This window comes from Manis pentadactyla, chromosome 3 (assembly GCF_030020395.1).
Source record: "Manis pentadactyla isolate mManPen7 chromosome 3, mManPen7.hap1, whole genome shotgun sequence".
NCBI lineage: Eukaryota > Metazoa > Chordata > Mammalia > Pholidota > Manidae > Manis > Manis pentadactyla.
Window position 1 is genome coordinate 19,539,796 of NC_080021.1, and position 19,344 is coordinate 19,559,139.

At 38.6% G+C, this 19,344-nt stretch overlaps 1 protein-coding gene across 3 annotated transcripts in view; it reads left to right on the forward strand.

The window, feature by feature from the left end:
• Window positions 1-232: 232 nt before the first annotated feature.
• ATAD2 (ATPase family AAA domain containing 2) overlaps window positions 233-19,344 on the forward strand; it is a 98,332-nt gene continuing 79,220 nt past the window's right edge. Inside the window, exons 1-3 of one of the 3 annotated variants that reach the window (XM_036925522.2) lie at window positions 1,105-1,175; window positions 7,196-7,275; window positions 18,861-19,009. In XM_036925522.2, the coding sequence (XP_036781417.2) occupies window positions 7,231-7,275; window positions 18,861-19,009 (194 nt within the window). In that variant the 5' untranslated portion in view covers window positions 1,105-1,175; window positions 7,196-7,230. Of the gene's footprint in view, window positions 1,176-7,195; window positions 7,276-18,860; window positions 19,010-19,344 lie in introns of all 3 variants that reach the window. The other 2 variants (XM_036925524.2, XM_036925520.2) reach the window with 2 other exon arrangements.

Here is a 19,344-nt window from a genome sequence, read left to right on the forward strand (position 1 = left end):
TCCAGTGCTTAAACAATTAATAGATGCTTGATAAATACTTACTAAATGTCGAATTAAGGAAATATAGTTAATAAATCAGTAATTGTTTCACTAGGACTCCTCATAATCTTATCATTCAGCATGTTATTTCAAAGTCATCAAATAATTGCTGTAATCTTAGAGAAGCCATTTTCTGTAATTCTGTAATAGCACCTTTTTTTTTTTGCATGAGTGTATATAGGTATTAATACTATAGTTAATTTACAGATGAGGATTTTAAGACAGGGAAAAGGTGAATAATTTGCTCATGATCGGACATGTGGGTTATGGCAGCGCTGGGGACAGAATCTGCGTGCATGATTATACTACTGTGACTGCCCGCTTTTAGATCCTTTTCTATTTTTGCTGTTGTTGTTGCTGTTAACTTGTTTTGGTTAAGCTATCAGTAAAAAGCTTTTAAAGATCCAAGTCAAAACCCATCAGAAGCCAAATGCTTTTGCCCCTCCGGTGAAGGACTGGGCATTTTGTATTTGAATCCTGCGTGGCGGGAAGCTGAAGGCAGGTGTCGCAAGGGGCGGGGAGGAGCGGCCAGGCCCCGCCAGCCAATCAGGGTGGGCGGGGGCCTCCCTTCCCCCCTCCGAAGACCACGCGCCAAAATTCCAAACAGACCTCTCTCCGCTACCCGCCGTCTCCCTCCGCCGAGTTTAGTGAGCCGGAACTATAAGAGAAAAAGAAGCCAGCGTTCTCCCACCACTGTCCGCTCGGGTCCTGAACATTGTGGGAGCGGGTTCTCCTCAACTGTGGCCCGACGTTCCTGCTTATAGACGGCAGGAAAGTTTCGAGCCCACAGTTGGAGGGTGCCGGCGTGCGCGGGACAGGTGCGGAGGGATTCTGGGCGCGCGCGCTGCGGTCGCTGGCTCTGAGATTGTGGCGCCAGAATTCGGAGCGCGGAAGAGCCGGGCGGTTGTTGCTGCGTGGACCTCGCTCTGGTCTCCCGCAGCGGACGCCCGGGGCAGGAGGCAGAGGAGATGGTAGTTCTCCGCAGCAGCCTGGAGCTGCACAGCCATTCCGCCGCCTTGACCACGGACTCCCTGGACCTGCCCAGCAAGTTCTTCAACCTGGCGCAGATCGGCCGGAGGAAGCTCCGCTCGGCCGGCCCAGCTGAGCGGTCTGCGGCTTCCGCGGGCGCCGCGGGCGTGAGTACCGTTCCAGGGCGGGCTCCTCGGGCCGGGCCTGTGGGGCTGCCCGCGGCGCCTGGGTGGGCGGCGCGGTCGGAGTGACAGTTGGTGGGGGTGGGGGAGGAGTGTTGCAGAGGACAAGTAAAATGGAAGGCTTCTCAAAACCGGAGCCCAAGGGGTGTGGGTCTGGTGAAGTGTTCGGGCTGCTGGGAGAGGACTAAGTTCGTTACCACCAGCCTTCATGCAAAAGAAAACCAAAGCCCTCCAGAACTGAATTGCAGTTGGAGGCCAAGCCTTGGGTTTGTTGGCTGCCCCACCCCCCATCTCCCTAACCAGTCGCCCAGACTCATGCGTTAGGTTCGCGTAAATAGAGTGCAGCCCAGTACTGATACGTTTACTGCATGCATAATAAATGTTTTAGGGGCTAGGAAGATTGTAACTCAGGTTCCCTGACCGTCATTTACGATCCAGAGAGGTTCGGTAATAAGCGCAGTGAATAATACCAGGTTGCATAATGTAATGTGGAAGGATGGAGATGAACATTTTATGTACATCTTTTTCACTTGAGCCTTGTAACACCTCCACGAGAATGGATACTTGTATGAGATGAAAAACGGACTCAAAAGGTAACCAACCAGTAAGTGGTAAATCTAAAATTGGCACTTTGATCCTCTGTCTCCAAAACGTTTTTCTAGTGTATGGTGCTGCAGTTATAAACGGTGTCCGTAGGGGAAGTTCCCAAAGCGGGTGGGGCAGTAAAGACACCTTGAAAGAAGTGGTTCTTCTAGGTCTGAAGTACAGATAGGATTTTTGCTTGGCCGATTTAAGACTGAGGGAGAGAGACCCTCCATCTCCCAGCTGCTGAAAAAGGGACAGGTGGGTTGGGGGTGGCATTAACAAAAGGTTGAAGAAGTTGGGGAAGCAACACTAGTAAAATTAAAGCCTCAGGAAGTAGCCTAGTTCTGTTGGAGGGAGGGTAGGCGTGGGGGTGGGAAAAACAGGACGAGGGGGGGCGGTTAGGAACTGAGGAAGTCAGAATAAGAGGCCAAGAGGAGGTATGTGTAGTGGGAAAAAGTGACAAAGCATAGTCAAGGGAATGATCACTATATGGACTAGTTGTCAGTATCTTTTGTAGATGGTCCATGCTAGTTGCTCCTTTACTGAGGAGAGTGAGTCTATTTCAGTTGTTTAAATTGTGATTCTGAATTGAAAAGAATTTCCTGACTTTAAGCATCCATTTCTCACTCTATGCAGAAGTTGGCAGAGGTCTGGGGAGGCCAGACACTTCTACCTGAACTAGATAGAGTCACTTGACTTAGTAGCCTATGTTCAGAAAAGCTAATTATTTCACTAAATAGTTATTTATTATCTTCAGGACAATTCTAGGTCCTGTGACTGTAATAATGTATTGAATACTGGTTAAGTAACAACTTAGTTTTGAATTTCAGCTTACCAATAATCAGGAGGTTCCTACACTTGTTATAGTGTAATTCCACACATGCGTAGAGAGGATTAAATTTGACTGTGCATGTAAGGAAATGACCTGAACACTTGGCATATCGTTAGGACTCAGTCATTGTCAGCTATTAAGACCACAGTCAATTTTAATGGCCACTCCATCTTTCCAGTTCTTCAGGCCAGAAATGTTAAGAGTCATTCTTGACGCCTTTCTCATTTCACATTAGCAAATTATGTTGGCTTTATTTTTAAAAATATTCAGAATCTAACCACTTCTCAGCTTCTCCATTGCTACCATGCTGGTTCAAGCTATAATCTTTTTCCTGGATTATTAAAATAGATTCTTGACTGACCTCCATGTTTTCTACCCTTATATATAATGCTCCTCTCCCCCAACAATCAGTTCTCACTATAGCTTACAGATCTTTCTAAAAATCAAAACAGCTGATCCCTCCTCCGCTCAAAAATCTGTATCTCAGGTGTAAAAGTTTAAAAGTTTAGGAGCATGCCTATACCCTCTTCCTTTACCGTGACATCTCATCCATTCTCCCTTTTGCAAAACCAATCTACTCCAGCCATATTGGCCTACCTGTTCCTTTAAAAGCAGGGCCATTGCACTTGCTCTACTCTCTATTGGGAACACTCTTCCCCCAGATACCTACATGACCCATTCCTTTACCTTTGGCTTTTTTAGAAATTAAAACAACCACACAAAAAAATCTCAGAACTCAGTGCTTAATATGTTCCAAGAATTTTACAAATGTTAACTCAGTCTTCATAACCTTATCAGGTAGGTATGATTACCTTTGTTTTGCAGGTGGGAGAACTGAGGCAGAGACACAAATAACTTGCTCAAATTCACCTTTACAATAAGACATAGAACTACAAGTACTACTTAGGAGAACCTAGGAATCTGTTCTGCTAAAATTTCACCTTGTCAATGATGCTTACCCTAACCACTGTATTTAAAACTACAAATCACTCTGCTCTACCTGCCTCTTTACTCTGCTTTATGTTCTCCTAGCACTTGTTACCTTTTAACATATTCTACTATAATTGACTATGTTTTTATATTTGTATGTCTTCCAAATCAGGATGTAATTCTATAAGGATTTGAGTTTTGACCTCTTGTTCAGTGGTGTATCCCTAGCACCTAGAACAGAACCTAGAGTGTAGTAGGTGCATAATATTTATTATTGATTGTCCTTGCTCTAAAGGAATTTAATCAAGCAGAGGAGATCTAATACAGCCATATACAGGAACTGTTTGCCATAAATGCCATCTCAGTGGTATGTTGTGGTTGAACAGTTAGGGCCCCCAGCTTGATGTTGTAGGGTGAGAAGGTTTTTTCCCTAAATCAGGGTTTTCAGTAGGGATTATATTTTTTTTGAAAGATGGTAACTCCTCTCTTCTATAAATCCTCCCAAGACTAAATTATAACCAGAGGAATATTTGTGAGCATGGGATTGGATCAAAAGAAATGGATAGTCCCAAGGGGTAATGTATTCATGTTGATGAAGCCCCCCAGGATTAAAAATGAAACATACCTTTGTGATTGATTATCTTCTAATTCAGGGACTTTCCATTCAGTACACTTGATTTGATTATAGCTTGCTTTTTTTTTACATCAATCATGCATTTCAGAAACTTCTTGGTCACTCTCATGGTAGTTGGGTATTTCTTAGTCTTGGCTCAGCCACGTGTTTTTTTGACAGAGCATTTCTTAGTCTAGGTTACTTTTAAAGATGGTTAAATTATTCATATTAATTCGTTAACTTGGATTTTTGTTTATTTAATCTCAGAAGCTGACGTTCAAGTTCTTTAGGTTCCTATAGTCATCTATTTATTCAACACATTCTACTTTTACATTTTAAATATGATCTCACATGGGGGCTTACAGATTTATTTTTTTTCTCTGACTTGTATGGGATACCTGAGTTTTTTTTTTGTTGCTTTAAATTATTGGTTTGTTTTTTAAACTTCTATTTTCATCCAATGGTTATGAGTTTGGATGCCCCTTTATGGTTTCTTTTTCCCCCAGAGTCAGACTAACCGTTGTCTATTTCTGTACTTTCAGAGGTCTGAGGTTCTTTGATTCATTAAATTCAGGGTTCTTATTCTGAAAAGGCACTTAAGGGGGGTAATAGCAGGGGTTTTTGGTGATGATTGTGTGTTACTTTTGGGTTGCATTTACATAGATTTTTCTGTATGTTGTTAAGTAAAATATCCTATAGTATGTAAAAAGCACTATTTTTGTTTTTTAAAATAGTTGTGTATTTATTATAAGTCTGGAAGGATACTCCAAACTTCACACTGATATGTGCAATATGTGGGAGAACTTTTAAAACCTGAAGCATAACACAACGTAGAAATATGAAAAAATATACAGCTCAATGAAGTATCACTAAGGATGGATAGGGAGGTTTTGATATGTAGCAGTAAATGTTGCTCTCTAGAGTTTGTAGACATGGCTGCTCTGCAGTTGAGAGTGTGGTTGTTTGCGGGCAGTAATAGGTAGTCCATTTTTGTCAGTTTGTGTTTAGACTGGTCCTTGATTTTAGGTTTAGGAGTTGCAAGTTTTAGAACAAGGATCTGATGAGAAAAACCCCTGCTTAAGATGTTTAGGATGGATTATAGTCAGATCTGGAATTTGGAAGACTAAAAGATTACAATATTAATAGCTACCATTTATGTAGCCCTTGCCCTATAAAGTAACCATTGTTATCCTCATTACAGATAAGAAAACTAAGGCATAGAGATCTTACATAACTTGTACAAGATTGTACAGCTCTAAGTGACATGCCAAGAATCGATCTTAGGCAGTCTATCTTTAAGGGTTTGGGCTCTTAAGTAGTTTGCTCTTACCACAATAGACCAGAGCAGAGAAAACTAGAGCATAAATTAAATTAAGGTAATAGTAGGTGAAATGCAGAGAACAATGCCAAATAATAATGCAAGGGGTCTGCAAGTTGTTCACATACAAGGAGGGGAAGGCAGTGTTGTTTTCACTGAAGAGGTGAGCAGTGATCATTGGGAATATGATGCCAGAGTTTGGTGAGACGTTAGGACTATGTATATTTGGGAGTCATCTTTATAGAAGTGACAGTTGAATCCTTAAAGGTGAACAGAAAACAAAGAAAAGCACAAAAATATTTTTAAAAACTGAATCAATGGCTGTATTTTAAGAGTAAGAGGATGAATTGGTTAACAAAAGAGTTATGTCAATAAAGGGATCAAAGCGTTTAAAGAAGGGAGTGATCAACTCCATAGAAGTCAGTTAGGTAGAGCAGAGGCCTTTTGACTTAGCTATTGAGAGATAGTTTTAGATCTCCTGAAAGAGCCATGCACGAAGAAAGCAAATTGGTAGAATAGTTTGGTGGTGAGGAATTGGCCCCACCTGTGTTTAAACATGAAGCTAAGGAGGGGCATCACAAATACACTGGGTATAATGTATACCATTGTTCTTGAAAATAAGCTGCTGCTCAAGATTTCACGGAGTCTTTAAGTCTGGATGAACATTTTATATTAGTACTATGACTTTTTAAAAATTCTGTTTAAACCTCATTTGTTGAATTGATACTTGAATTGACTCAACTGACCTCTGTATTGTTGGTTATGAATTTAAAGCTTTAAATCAGCTTGATCTTTTGTGGGAAAATAACATTAGAATGTTTCTATTAAGCAATTATGTTGCTAAGGGGAAGAACTTTGCTTATTCTATTGTTGCACACTCCCTATGTTAACTTGTAGATTCTGCAAAGTTAGAACAAACTTAAAATCTTAACAAATCTTTTTACTGCTTTTAAAACTTGACTTTTAAAGAATTGTCATTGCTCTCAATATTTAAGTAGATTTTAGCCAAAGAATAAATGAGGATACTACACATCTCCAGGTTTAGTTTTCAGATTAAGTGTGTTTTCTCTTTGCTTTTGCTTCATAGGAAAATTTTTTCTAGTAATATATGTGTTATAAAAATGTAAAAAATAGAAAGTGAAAGTCCTTATTTCTGTCATCCAGTGTTATTGTTAATAGTTGTCATTTAACTTATCTCTTGAATTATTTTGATTAGCTGTATTAAAGTGTGACTTTGATTTCATACATGTACTATTTTCATTAGGAAATAAGATGTACATATATTAATTCATGTGGAGGTATATTTATAAACAAAAAATTTCAGAAAGTCTAAATATAGTACATTAAGCAATTTGTTAAGTAGATTCATGTAGTGGCTGCAATATACTAATTCATTTTAAAATATTTTTTGGAATATTTCATGATATGGGAAAACGTTTGTACTACTAGAAAGAACTTATAAAATGTAAATAATATTATCCCAAATTAAAAATCATTTCAGTGTTTGCATAGGAAAAAATTGGTTTGTGCCAAAAGGTTATTAACAGTGGTTATCTGTGGATAGCTGAAATTAAGGATGATAGTTTTATCTTTGTGCATCAGTTTTCCAATTATAATAGGCATATACTGTTTTTATTTTTATATATATATATATATTTTTTTTTTTTAAGAAACATTTTTGAAAGTTGTTGATATTTTAAAATTCCTTGGTATGTACTTCTATATAGGTGATTCTCCCCAGTGTAAAGGAGAGCCTTTTTTGATGTCTACTGCTTATTTAGGGAGAATGAACAAAGCCACTCATTATGTGAGTTAATATAAGCCAAAATTCACTTATAACACTTATAAGATGTCAGGGAATTATTTTTTTCTATTATTTAGCATCCCCCTCCTTTTTTTCTTCCTATGGAAACAAATGGGACTTTGGTTTTCTTATTATCCCCAGGAATATTAACATTTACTGTATTTTATTATGATAAAATATAGATAACAAAATTTACCATTTTAGCCATTTTTAGGTGTACAGTTCTGCAGCAAAAAGTACATTCACATTGCTCTGCAACCATCACTGTCTCCAGAATTTTTTCGTCTTCTAAAACTGAAACTCTATATCCATTAAACACTAACTCCACATTCTTCCTTTCTCCTATCCCCTAGCAACCACCATTTTTTCTATGAATTTGACTATTCTGAGAGCTTCAAAAGGAGGAAATATACAATAAGAGGATATATGCAGTATTTGCCCTTTTAATCTGCCTTATTTTACTTTGCATAGTGTCTTCAGGTTCATCCATGTTGTATCAGTGTGTTAAAATTTCCTTCCTTTTTAAGGCTGACTAATACTGCATCGTATGTACCATATTTTTTAATCCATTCATCTGTCAGTGAACACTTGGACTGCTTCCAACTTTTGGCTATAGTGAATAATGCTGCTATGAGTAGGTATTTGTTCAGGTCCCTGCATTCACTTCTTCTGAGTTTATACTCAGAAATAGGATTGCTGGATTATATGGTAATTCTATGTTTAATTTTTTGAGAAATTGCCATATCACTTTCCACAGTGGCTGTACCATTTTACATTCCCACCAGCCGTGCACAAGGATTCCAATTTCTCAACATCCTTCCAACACCTATTTTTTCTTTCATATAACACCCATCTAATGAGGTGAAGTGGCATCTCGTTGGCTTGATTTGTATTTCCATGTAACTAGATACGTTGAACATCTTTTCATGTGTTTATCACCATTTGTATATATTCTTTGGAGAAACGTCTATCCATGTCTTTTGCCCATTTTAACTGTTTGCTTTTTGTTGCTAAAACATAGGAATTCTTTATATATTACGGATATCAATCCTTTGTAAGATACTTGATTTAGAAATAAGTTTTCCTATTCTATGGCTTTTCATTCCACTCTGTTGATCATGTCCTTTGCATGAAAGTTTCTAATTTGTACAGAGTCCAGCTTACCTATTTTTTTCCTGTTGTCTTGTGCTTTTGGTATTATTTCTAAGAAATCTTTGCCAAATCCAGTGTCATGAAAGTTTTCGCCTAAGAATTCCTAAACTTTTCAGCTCCATGTTCTCTTGTACATTTTTAGGCTGCCGTCTAAGGTTCCTTCACTCCCATTGGTTTACAAAGGAGATAATTTCTATCATGTTTTAATGATAATGATAAAAAATAAAACTATTACATCAGACTTTTATATCCACTGGAACCTAAAAGCCATAGTTATTTTATACCTGATTGGAACATTAAAAAATAGTATGCAAACAAGCTCTTTTAGCAGTCAAATTTTTCCTTGATTTTTTTTTTTCCCTGTAAGTGAGCTTCGAATCCACTTAACCCACAGCATTTTATCTTGATCTGTTTTTATGCTTGGAAGTCATTTACTAGTTATCCTTTCATACTTACAAATTTTTCCATTTTTCTGTGAACACAGGGCCCTAGGAAATGAAATATTTGTGTATTGAATTTCTGTAATTATTACTATTAATTGATCAAAACAACAAAAACATCTATCTTGATTAAAAGTGATTAAACAAGGAAAGTAAGGTTTCATCAGGATTTCATGTGGTTGAAGTCCATTTACCCACCCAGTTAGTTCATATTATCTGTGGATGAATCTTACTGCTGAAGACAATGTTCGACATAGTTCTATTGTTTTATAGCAGACACTGAGAAACATTCATGTAAGTAGATAGTAACAAGTTTTGTTTGACTGACACTTAGCTTTTCTGTCTTATATGCTGAAAAATCACTTGCCAAAAATTATTTTTCATGGTCTTTTAGATTGATTAAATCTCCTTTCAATTTTATTGAATGCAAAGAATTGGAAACCACCTAATAAAGATTTGTTGCCTAGCTTTGTCTTTCAATTTCTTTTTTTTTTTTTTTTTTTGTCCTGAAACCTCATTTATTTTCTTTTTAATACTTTTTTTTTTTTTTTAAATAATTGTTTTTTATTGAAGGGTAGTTGACGCACAGTATTACATTACATTAGTTTCAAGCGTACAACACAGTGGTAGAACATTTATATACATAATTCTAGGTTCCAGCTATCACCCTACCAAGCTGTTACAATATCTTGACTATATTCCTTATGCTATACATTACATCCCGGTTACTTATTTATTTTACCATTGGAAGTCTGTCCTTTTTTTTTTTTTTTTTTTTGTGAGGGCATCTCTCATATTTATTGATCAAATGGTTGTTAACGACAATAAAATTCTGTATAGGGGAGTCAATGATCAATGCACAATCAATCCACCTCAAGCCTAATTTTCGTCAGTCTCCAATCTTCTGAGGCATAACAAACAAGTTCTTACATGTAGAACAAATTCTTACATAATGAATAAGTTACATAGTGAACAGTACAAAGGCAGTCATCACAGAAACTTTCGGTTTTGCTCATGCATTATGAACTCTAAACAGTCAGTTCAAATATGAATACTCATTTGGTTTTTATACTTGATTTATATGTGGATACCACATTTCTCTCTTTATTATTATTATTTTTAATAAAATGCTGAACTGGTAGGTAGATACAAGATACATGTAGAAAACATAGTTTAGTGTTGTAAGAGAGCAAATGTAGATGATCAGGTGTGTGCCTGTAGACTATGTGTTAATCCAAGCTAGACCAGGGCAATAAAACATCCACGTATGCAGAAGATTTCTCTCAGAACAGGGGGGGTGAGGTTCTAAGCCTCACCTCTGTTGATCCCCAATTTCTCACCTGATGGCCCCCCTGCGACTGTGCCTGTCTTAGGTTGTTCCTCCCTTGAGGAATCTTACCCGTCTCTGGCTAACCAGTCATCTTCCGGGGCCATACAGGGAAATGTGAAGTTGGTAAGTGAGAGGGAAGCCTTATTGTTTGAAAAGGTTAGCTTTTTACTTCTTTGCATATTTATGCCCTGTGGCTTCTATGCCCAGCATTTGTCTTGAGGTATCTTTACCACTTGGAGGAGTTATGATACTCGGTAAATTTGATACGAGGCACGAATTCTATTTAAGGGTTGTAATTAGGAAGGAAGAAGAAAAGCTATAGAAGTAGCAGACGGAAGAAAACATGGGAAGATTGATTATTTCTTTGACATATCTTCTTGTAGAGTCACTTCAGCATATATAGGTTTTAAGCTACTACTTAAATTGCGCACACACATTAACATAATAGGAGTATAGTTACATAACCAAAGCATATCTGTAATTACCAGCCATCTCCAGTGAAACCAAGAAAACCATTAAGGCACCTTAGGCATTTGTGAAAACTTATCTATGATATGGTGGATATTGTCCAACTGAACTTGAACAGTCTGAGAGAAATCAGACAAATTAAAACAACCCATTCCTGGGGACTGTTCACATGCCATATGTTCTTTTAACAGTAAATAGTCTGTAGTTGTAAGAGTTTGGAGCGCTACAATTTGCACTTCTCCAAATTCTTGGTTGAGTTCCAACAGTATAGATCCAGTCCAATTTTTTGTTTTACTGTATGCACAGGCCAGCTTAGATATATCCTTCCTCATTCCCATGGCAAGTCCAGGAACTGGTGGGATGAGTGCATCTACAGCTGTAGCAGTGCGTGGATCTTTGTTGGGGTTTTTTGATGATCATCTTCTGGCATGAGTCTTCCAGAGAGTGCAGATGTTGGAAGTTCTTTTTCATATCGTATCTTAGTTCATTTTCGGGGTAGCCCAATTAGGCTTTGATCCTCTGTATAAACACAAACAGACCCTTTGCCTACACTTTTATATGCCCTTTATACCCTTGTGTAGAACTCGTTGGAGGTTACCACACAGGAACTGCCCTTTTTTTTTTTTTTTTGCTTTGTTTTTGGTATCACTAATCTACACTTACATGACGAATATTATGTTTACTAGGCTCTCCCCTATATCAGGTCTCCCCTATAAACCCCTTTACAGTCACTGTCCATCAGCATAGCAAAATGTTGTAGAATCACTACTTGCCTTCTCTGTGTTGTACAGCCCTCCCTTTTCTCCTACCCCCCCATGTATGTTAATCTTAATACCCCCCTACTTCTCCCCCCCTTATCCCTCCCTACCCACCCATCCTCCCCAGTCCCTTTCCCTTTGGTACCTGTTAGTCCATTCTTGAGTTCTGTGATTCTGCTGCTGTTTTGTTCCTTCAGTTTTTCCTTTGTTCTTATATTCCACAGATAAGTGAAATCATTTGGTATTTCTCTTTCTCCGCTTGGCTTGTTTCACTGAGCATAATACCCTCCAGCTCCATCCATGTTGCTGCAAATGATTGGATTTGCCCTTTTCTCATGGCTGAGTAGTATTCCATTGTGTATATGTACCACATCTTCTTTATCCATTCATCTATTGATGGACATTTAGGTTGCTTCCAATTCTTGGCTATTGTAAATAGTGCTGCAATAAACATAGGGGTGCATCTGTCTTTCTCAAACTTGATTGCTGCGTTCTTAGGGTAAATTCCTAGGAGTGCAATTCCTGGGTCAAATGGTAAGTCTGTTTTGAGCATTTTGATGTACCTCCATACTGCTTTCCACAATGGTTGAACTAGTTTACATTCCCACCAGCAGTGTAGGAGGGTTCCCCTTTCTCCACAGCCTCGCCAACATTTGTTGTTGTTTGTCTTTTGGATGGCAGCCATCCTTACTGGTGTGAGGTGATAACTCATTGTAGTTTTAATTTGCATTTCTCTGATAATTAGCGATGTGGAGCATCTTTTCATGTGTCTGTTGGCCATCTGTATTTCTTTTTTGGAGAACTGTCTGTTCAGTTCCTCTGCCCATTTTTTAATTGGGTTATTTGTTTTTTGTTTGTTGAGGCGTGTGAGCTCCTTATATATTCTGGACGTCAAGCCTTTATCGGATGTGTCATTTTCAAATATATTCTCCCATACTGTAGGGATCCTTCTTGTTCTATTGATGGTGTCTTTTGCTGTACAGAAGCTTTTCAGCTTAATATAGTCCCACTTACTCATTTTTGCTGTTGTTTTCCTTGCCTGGGGAGATATGTTCAAGAAGAGGTCACTCATGTTTATGTCCAAGAGGTTTTCGCCTATGTTTTCTTCCAAGAGTTTAATGGTTTCATGGCTTACATTCAGGTTTTTGATCCATTTTGAGTTTACTTTTGTATATGGGGTTAGACAGTGGTCCAGTTTCATTCTCCTACATGTAGCTGTCCAGTTTTGCCAGCACCACCTGTTGAAGAGACTGTCATTTCGCCATTGTATGTCCATGGCTCCTTTATCAAATATTAATTGACCATATATGTCTGGGTTAATGTCTGGATTCTCTAGTCTGTTCCATTGGTCTGTGGCTCTGCTCTTGTGCCAGTACCAAATTGTCTTGATTACTATGGCTTTATAGTAGAGCTTGAAGTTGGGGAGTGAGATCCCCCCTACTTTATTCTTCTTTCTCAGGATTGCTTTGGCTATTCGGGGTCTTTGGTGTTTCCATATGAATTTTTGAATTATTTGTTCCAGTTCATTGAAGAATGTTGCTGGTAGTTTCATAGGGATTGCATCAAATCTGTATATTGCTTTGGGCAGTATGGCCATTTTGACGATATTAATTCTTCCTAGCCACGAGCATGGGATGAGTTTCCATCTGTTAGTGTCCCATTTAATTTCTCTTAAGAGTGACTTGTAGTTTTCAGAGTATAAGTCTTTCACTTCCTTGGTTAGGTTTATTCCTAGGTATTTTATTTTTTTTGATGCAATTGTGAATGGAGTTGTTTTCCTGATTTCTCTTTCTGTTGGTTCATTGTTAGTATATAGGAAAGCCACAGATTTCTGTGTGTTGATTTTGTATCCTGCAACTTTGCTGTATTCCGATATCAGTTCTAGTAGTTTTGGGGTGGAGTCTTTAGGGTTTTTTATGTACAGTGTCATGTCATCTGCAAATAGTGACAGTTTAACTTCTTCTTTACCAATCTGGATTCCTTGTATTTCTTTATTTTGTCTGATTGCCGTGGCTAGGACCTCCAGTACTATGTTAAATAACAGTGGTGAGAGTGGGCATCCCTGTCTAGTTCCCGATCTCAGCGGAAATGCTTTCAGCTTCTCGCTGTTCAATATAATGTTGGCTGTGGGTTTATCATAGATGGCCTTTATTATGTTGAGGTACTTGCCCTCTATTCCCATTTTGCTGAGAGTTTTTAACATGAATGGATGTTGAACTTTGTCAAATGCTTTTTCAGCATCTATGGAGATGATCATGTGGTTTTTGTCTTTCTTTTTGTTGATGTGGTGGATGATGTTGATGGACTTTCGAATGTTGTACCATCCTTGCATCCCTGGGATGAATCCCACTTGGTCATGGTGTATGATCCTTTTGATGTATTTTTGAATTCGGTTTGCTAATATTTTGTTGAGTATTTTTGCATCTACGTTCATCAGGGATATTGGTCTGTAGTTTTCTTTTTTGGTGGTGTCTTTGCCTGGTTTTGGTATTAGGGTGATGTTAGCTTCATAGAATGAGTTTGGGAGTATCCCCTCCTCCTCTATTTTTTGGAAAACTTTAAGGAGAATGGGTATTATGTCTTCCCTGTATGTCTGATAAAATTCCGAGGTAAATCCATCTGGCCCGGGGGTTTTGTTCTTTGGTAGTTTTTTTATTACCGCTTCAATTTCGTTGCTGGTAATTGGTCTGTTTAGATTTTCTGTTTCTTCCTGGGTCAATCTTGGAAGGTTATATTTTTCTAGGAAGTTGTCCATTTCTCCTAGGTTTCCCAGCTTGTTAGCATATAGGTTTTCATAGTATTCTCCAATAATTCTTTGCATTTCTGTGGGGTCCGTCGTGATTTTTCCTTTCTCGTTTCTGATACTGTTGATTTGTGTTGACTCTCTTTTCTTCTTAATAAGTCTGGCTAGAGGCTTATCTATTTTGTTTATTTTCTCGAAGAACCAGCTCTTGGTTTCATTGATTTTTGCTATTGTTTTATTCTTCTCAATTTTATTTATTTCTTCTCTGATCTTTATTATGTCCCTCCTTCTGCTGACCTTAGGCCTCATCTGTTCTTCTTTTTCCAATTTCGATAATTGTGACATTTGACCATTCATTTGGGATTGCTCTTCCTTTTTTAAATATGCTTGGATTGCTATATACTTTCCTCTTAAGACTGCTTTTGCTGTGTCCCACAGAAGTTGGGGCTTAGTGTTGTTGTTGTCATTTGTTTCCATATATTGCTGGATCTCCATTTTGATTTGGTCATTGATCCATTGATTATTTAGGAGCGTGTTGTTAAGCCTCCATGTGTTTGTGAGCCTCTTTGCTTTCTTTGTACAGTTTATTTCTAGTTTTATGCCTTTGTGGTCTGAAAAGTTGGTTGGTAGGATTTCAATCTTTTGGAATTTTCTGAGGCTCTTTTTGTGGCCTAGTATGTGGTCTATTCTGGAGAATGTTCCATGTGCACTTGAGAAGAATGTATATCCCGCTGCTTTTGGATGTATAGAGTTCTATAGATGTCTATTAGGTCCGTCTGCTCTACTGTGTTGTTCAGTGCTTCCGTGTCCTTACTTATTTTCTGCCCAGTGGATCTATCCTTTGGGGTGAGTGGTGTGTTGAAGTCTCCTAGAATGAATGCATTGCAGTCTATATCCCTCTTTAGTTCTGTTAGTATTTGTTTCACATATGCTGGTGCTCCTGTGTTGGGTGCATATATATTTAGAATGGTTATATCCTCTTGTTTGACTGAGCCCTTTATCATTATGTAGTGTCCTTCTTTATCTCTTGTTACTTTCTTTGTTTTGAAGTCTATTTTGTCTGATATTAGTACTGCAACCCCTGCTTTCTTCTCACTGTTGTTTGCTTGAAATATGTTTTTCCATCCCTTGACTTTTAGTCTGTACATGTCTTTGGGTTTGAGGTGAGTTTCTTGTAAGCAGCATATAGATGGGTCTTGCTTTTTTATCCATTCTGTTACTCTGTGTCTTTTGATTGGTGCATTCAACCCATTAACATTTAGGGTGACTATTGAAAGATATGTACTGATTGCCATTGCAGGCTTTAAATTCGTGGTTACCAAAGGTTCAAGGTTAGCCTCTTTAGTATCTTACTGCCTAACTTAGCTCGCTTATTGAGCTGTTATATACACTGTCTGGAGATTCTTTTCTTCTCTCCCTTCTTGTTCCTCCTCCTCGATTCTTCATATGTTGGGTGTTTTGTGCTGTGCTCTTTCTAGGAGTGCTCCCATCTAGAGCAGTCCCTGTAAGATGTTCTGTAGAGGTGGTTTGTGGAAAGCAAATTCCCTCAGCTTTTGTTTGTCCGGGAATTGTTTAATCCCACCGTCATATTTGAATGATAGTCGTGCTGGATACAGTATCCTTGGTTCAAGGCCCTTCTGTTTCATTGTATTAAATATATCATGCCATTCTCTTCTGGCCTGTAGGGTTTCTGTTGAGAAATCTGACGTTAGCCTGATGGGTTTCCCTTTAGAGGTGACCTTTTTCTCTCTAGCTGCCTTTAACACTCTTTCCTTGTCCTTGATCTTTGCCATTTTAATTATTATGTGTCTTGGTGTTGCCCTTCTTGGATCCTTTCTGTTGGGGGTTCTGTGTATTTCCGTGGTCTGTTCGATTACTTCCTCCCCCAGTGTGGGGAAGTTTTCAGCAATTATTTCTTCTAAGATACTTTCCATCTCTTTTCCTCTCTCTTCTTCTTCTGGGACCCCTATAATACGGATATTGTTCCTTTTGGATTGGTCACACAGTTCTCTTAATATTGTTTCATTCCTGGAGATCCTTTTGTCTCTCTCTATGTCAGCTTCTATGCGTTCCTGTTCTCTGATTTCAATTCCATCAATGGCCTCTTGCATTCTATCCATTCTGCTTATAAACCCTTCCAGAGTTTGTTTCATTTCTGCGATCTCCTTTCTGGCATCTGTGATCTCCTTCCGGACTTCATCCCATTTCTCTTGCGTATTTCTCTGCATCTCTGTCAGCATGTTTATGATTCTTATTTTGAATTCTTTTTCAGGGAGACTGGTTAGGTCTGTCTCCTTCTCTGGTGTTGTCTCTGTGATCTTTGTCTGCCTGTAGCTTTGCCTTTTCATGGTGATAGGAATAGTCTGCAGAACTGGGACGAGTGACGGCTGGAAGGACTTCCTTTCTTGTTGGTTTGTGGCCCTCCTCTCCTGGGAGAACAGCGACCTCTAGTGGCTTGTGCTGCGCAGCTGCGCGCAGACAGGGTTTCTGCTTCCTGCCCGGCTGCTATGGAGTTAATCTCCACTGTTGCTGTGGGTGTGGCCTGGCTCGGGCAGCTGCTCCAAAGTGGTGGAGTCGCATTGGAGCAGGAGCTGCTGGGAGGCTATTTATCTCCGTAAGGGGCCTCCCTGCTCCCTGCAGCCCAGGGGTTAGGGTGCCCAGAGATCCCGGATTCCCTACCTCTGGATTAAGTGACCCCCCCTGCCCCTTTAAGACTTCCAAAAAGCACCCGCCAAAACAAAACAACGCCCACCAAAAAAAAAAAGAAAAAAAAATTTTTTAATTAAAAAAAGAAAAAAAAAAAAAGGTGGTCGTTCGTTTTTCTTTATTCTGCGGTGCCAGCCTCAGGCCTCTGCTCACCGGTTTTTCTGCCCTGTTTCCCTAGTATTGGGGTCCCTATCCCTTTAAGACTTCCAAAAAGCGCTCGCCAAAACAAAACAGCAGAAAAGCAAAAAAAATGGTCGCGCGCTTTTCTTATGCCCTCTGTCGCCCAGCCTCCAGTGCCTGCTCACTGTTCTTGCTGCCCTGTTTCCTAGTATCGAGCGCCCTGCACTCTGGCCCGGATGGCCGGGGCTGGGTGTTCGGCAGCCCTGGGCTCCGTCTCCCTCCCGCTCTGCCTGCTCTTCTCCCGCCGGGAGCTGGGGGGAGGGGCGCTCGGCTCCCGCGGGGCCGGGGCTTGTATCTTACCCCCTTCGCGAGGCGCTGGGTTCTCTCAGGTGCGGATGTGGTCTGGATATTGTCCTGTGTCCTCTGGTCTTTATTCTAGGAAGGGTTGTCTTTGTTATATTTTCATAGATATATGTTGTTTTGGGAGGAGATTTCCGCTGCTCTACTCACGCCGCCATCTTCTGCCCCTCCTTTTGTCTTTCAATTTCTTAACACCTACACTAATGTTTTTCTTTCTTTGACTTTAGGAAGGTTTTTAATGCCATGAGGCGGTCCATTCAAAAATAAGAATCAGAGAGAGAGAGATAACTTTTCCTTTATAAAATGGGAAAAGAGGATGCCTTGTAAGATGTCTCCTCAGATTAGTTTTAAGAAAAAGTACATATGAAAAATTGAGAATATGGAAATAGATACCCTTAAAATTCTCCTTGCAAAGTTTTATGTCATACTGCACCCATCTAAGATGTAGGTGTTCATTTAAAAAATAATATACCTACCTAAAGTGGAGGTATTCTTTTTCAAACATTCTTAAATATAGGTACACTTATAAAAGTAGTAACAAATCATACATACCACTTAATATTTTATGAAGTACTTGTCTAATTTTTACACAAATCCTTGGTATAAATATCCTTATTTTACTTGTGAACTAGTCAAATAGTCTGCCTAGAACAAAATTAAATGATAAAATGTCCTAATAAAATGAAGTGACCCAGTAATACCAGTCTGCAAGGCAGAGGGAAACTCTTGCTTGGTGTTTTTAAAACACTGCCTATTTTTCTATAATTATCAACTTTCAGAGTAGTAAGGAATAGAATTACAGAGTTGCTAGGTACTTTTGCCTTCTCTTCTAATGTATAAGTAGCCTTTATCCAATTTCAGGGAGGTGTGTATGAACTTTTGAATACTTTATGAGGGAAACTCTGTAGCTCACGAAGCAGCGCACTAACTGAGAGAACCTCTAGCTGTTGAACAAAAATTAAATTACAGAGAATTGTGGTTTTTATAACCGATTAACATACCTAAACAGTTTTAATTCAATTGTGGGATTTTCTGGGTGAAACTATGTGAAATAGATGGTAGTGATTCCTTTTTGTCATCCAAGCCAAAATTACAATTTTGATATAGTTGAGTTATTTTAAGGTTACTGCTAGTAGTTACATGGCAGACAATGATGTATGTATCTTTCTAATTTCTGTAGCTTTAAAATAAAGGGGTATTTAATACGAGGAACTATTACAGCTTTTTATCAGTGTGGAAAACTTTACTATGTAGTTTACTTGTTATGGATTAGAACTACAAACCATCAATGAATCTTATATTAGCCATTTCATAGACATTGCTGATATTTGTTTATCAAAATTATTATTATTCTAGATATTAACACTTGTTGTTTCTTAGGGAGATGCAAAATGATTCTGCCCAAAAAAGCAGTTTTTAACAAACATGTAGTGAGAGAAAACTCTTAAGAGTTTAACTTCAGGATTTTGACTAGAGAAAAACTTAGATGGCTCTCTTAATTTTTCTTAAAGGCTGGGTCTTCAGTTAAGGAATCCAAAACCTACCACCAGACACGTGCTTCAAGATCTTTGAGAAAAAATGCACAGAATTCTTCAGATTCTAGTTTTGATAAAAATATGGAAATAACGGAGAAACATGCTAATGGCAGGCATTTTACAAGGTAATGCAAGAAGGTTGAATGCTAATTCAAAATAGTTTTTAAAGTAATAATTTAGGGTTTGGATTTAACCTTTAAGTGTATTCTCAACTGGTCTTCAAGATTCCAGGGTTATAAAATGTAATTTATTTGAAATGAAATTGCCACAAATGAATATTGAATTAAAATTTTAATATGAACACGGTCAGGTTTGTTTTTATTTTCTTGTTCAAAGATGGAATTTGTGGTACGTGTGAGTGCATCTGAAATCAATTCTCTGAAGTACTTGAGTAAAGAGATTTTTGTGACTCACTTGCTTATGATATGTGGTTCTGCTTTATAGTCGATACAAATCCATT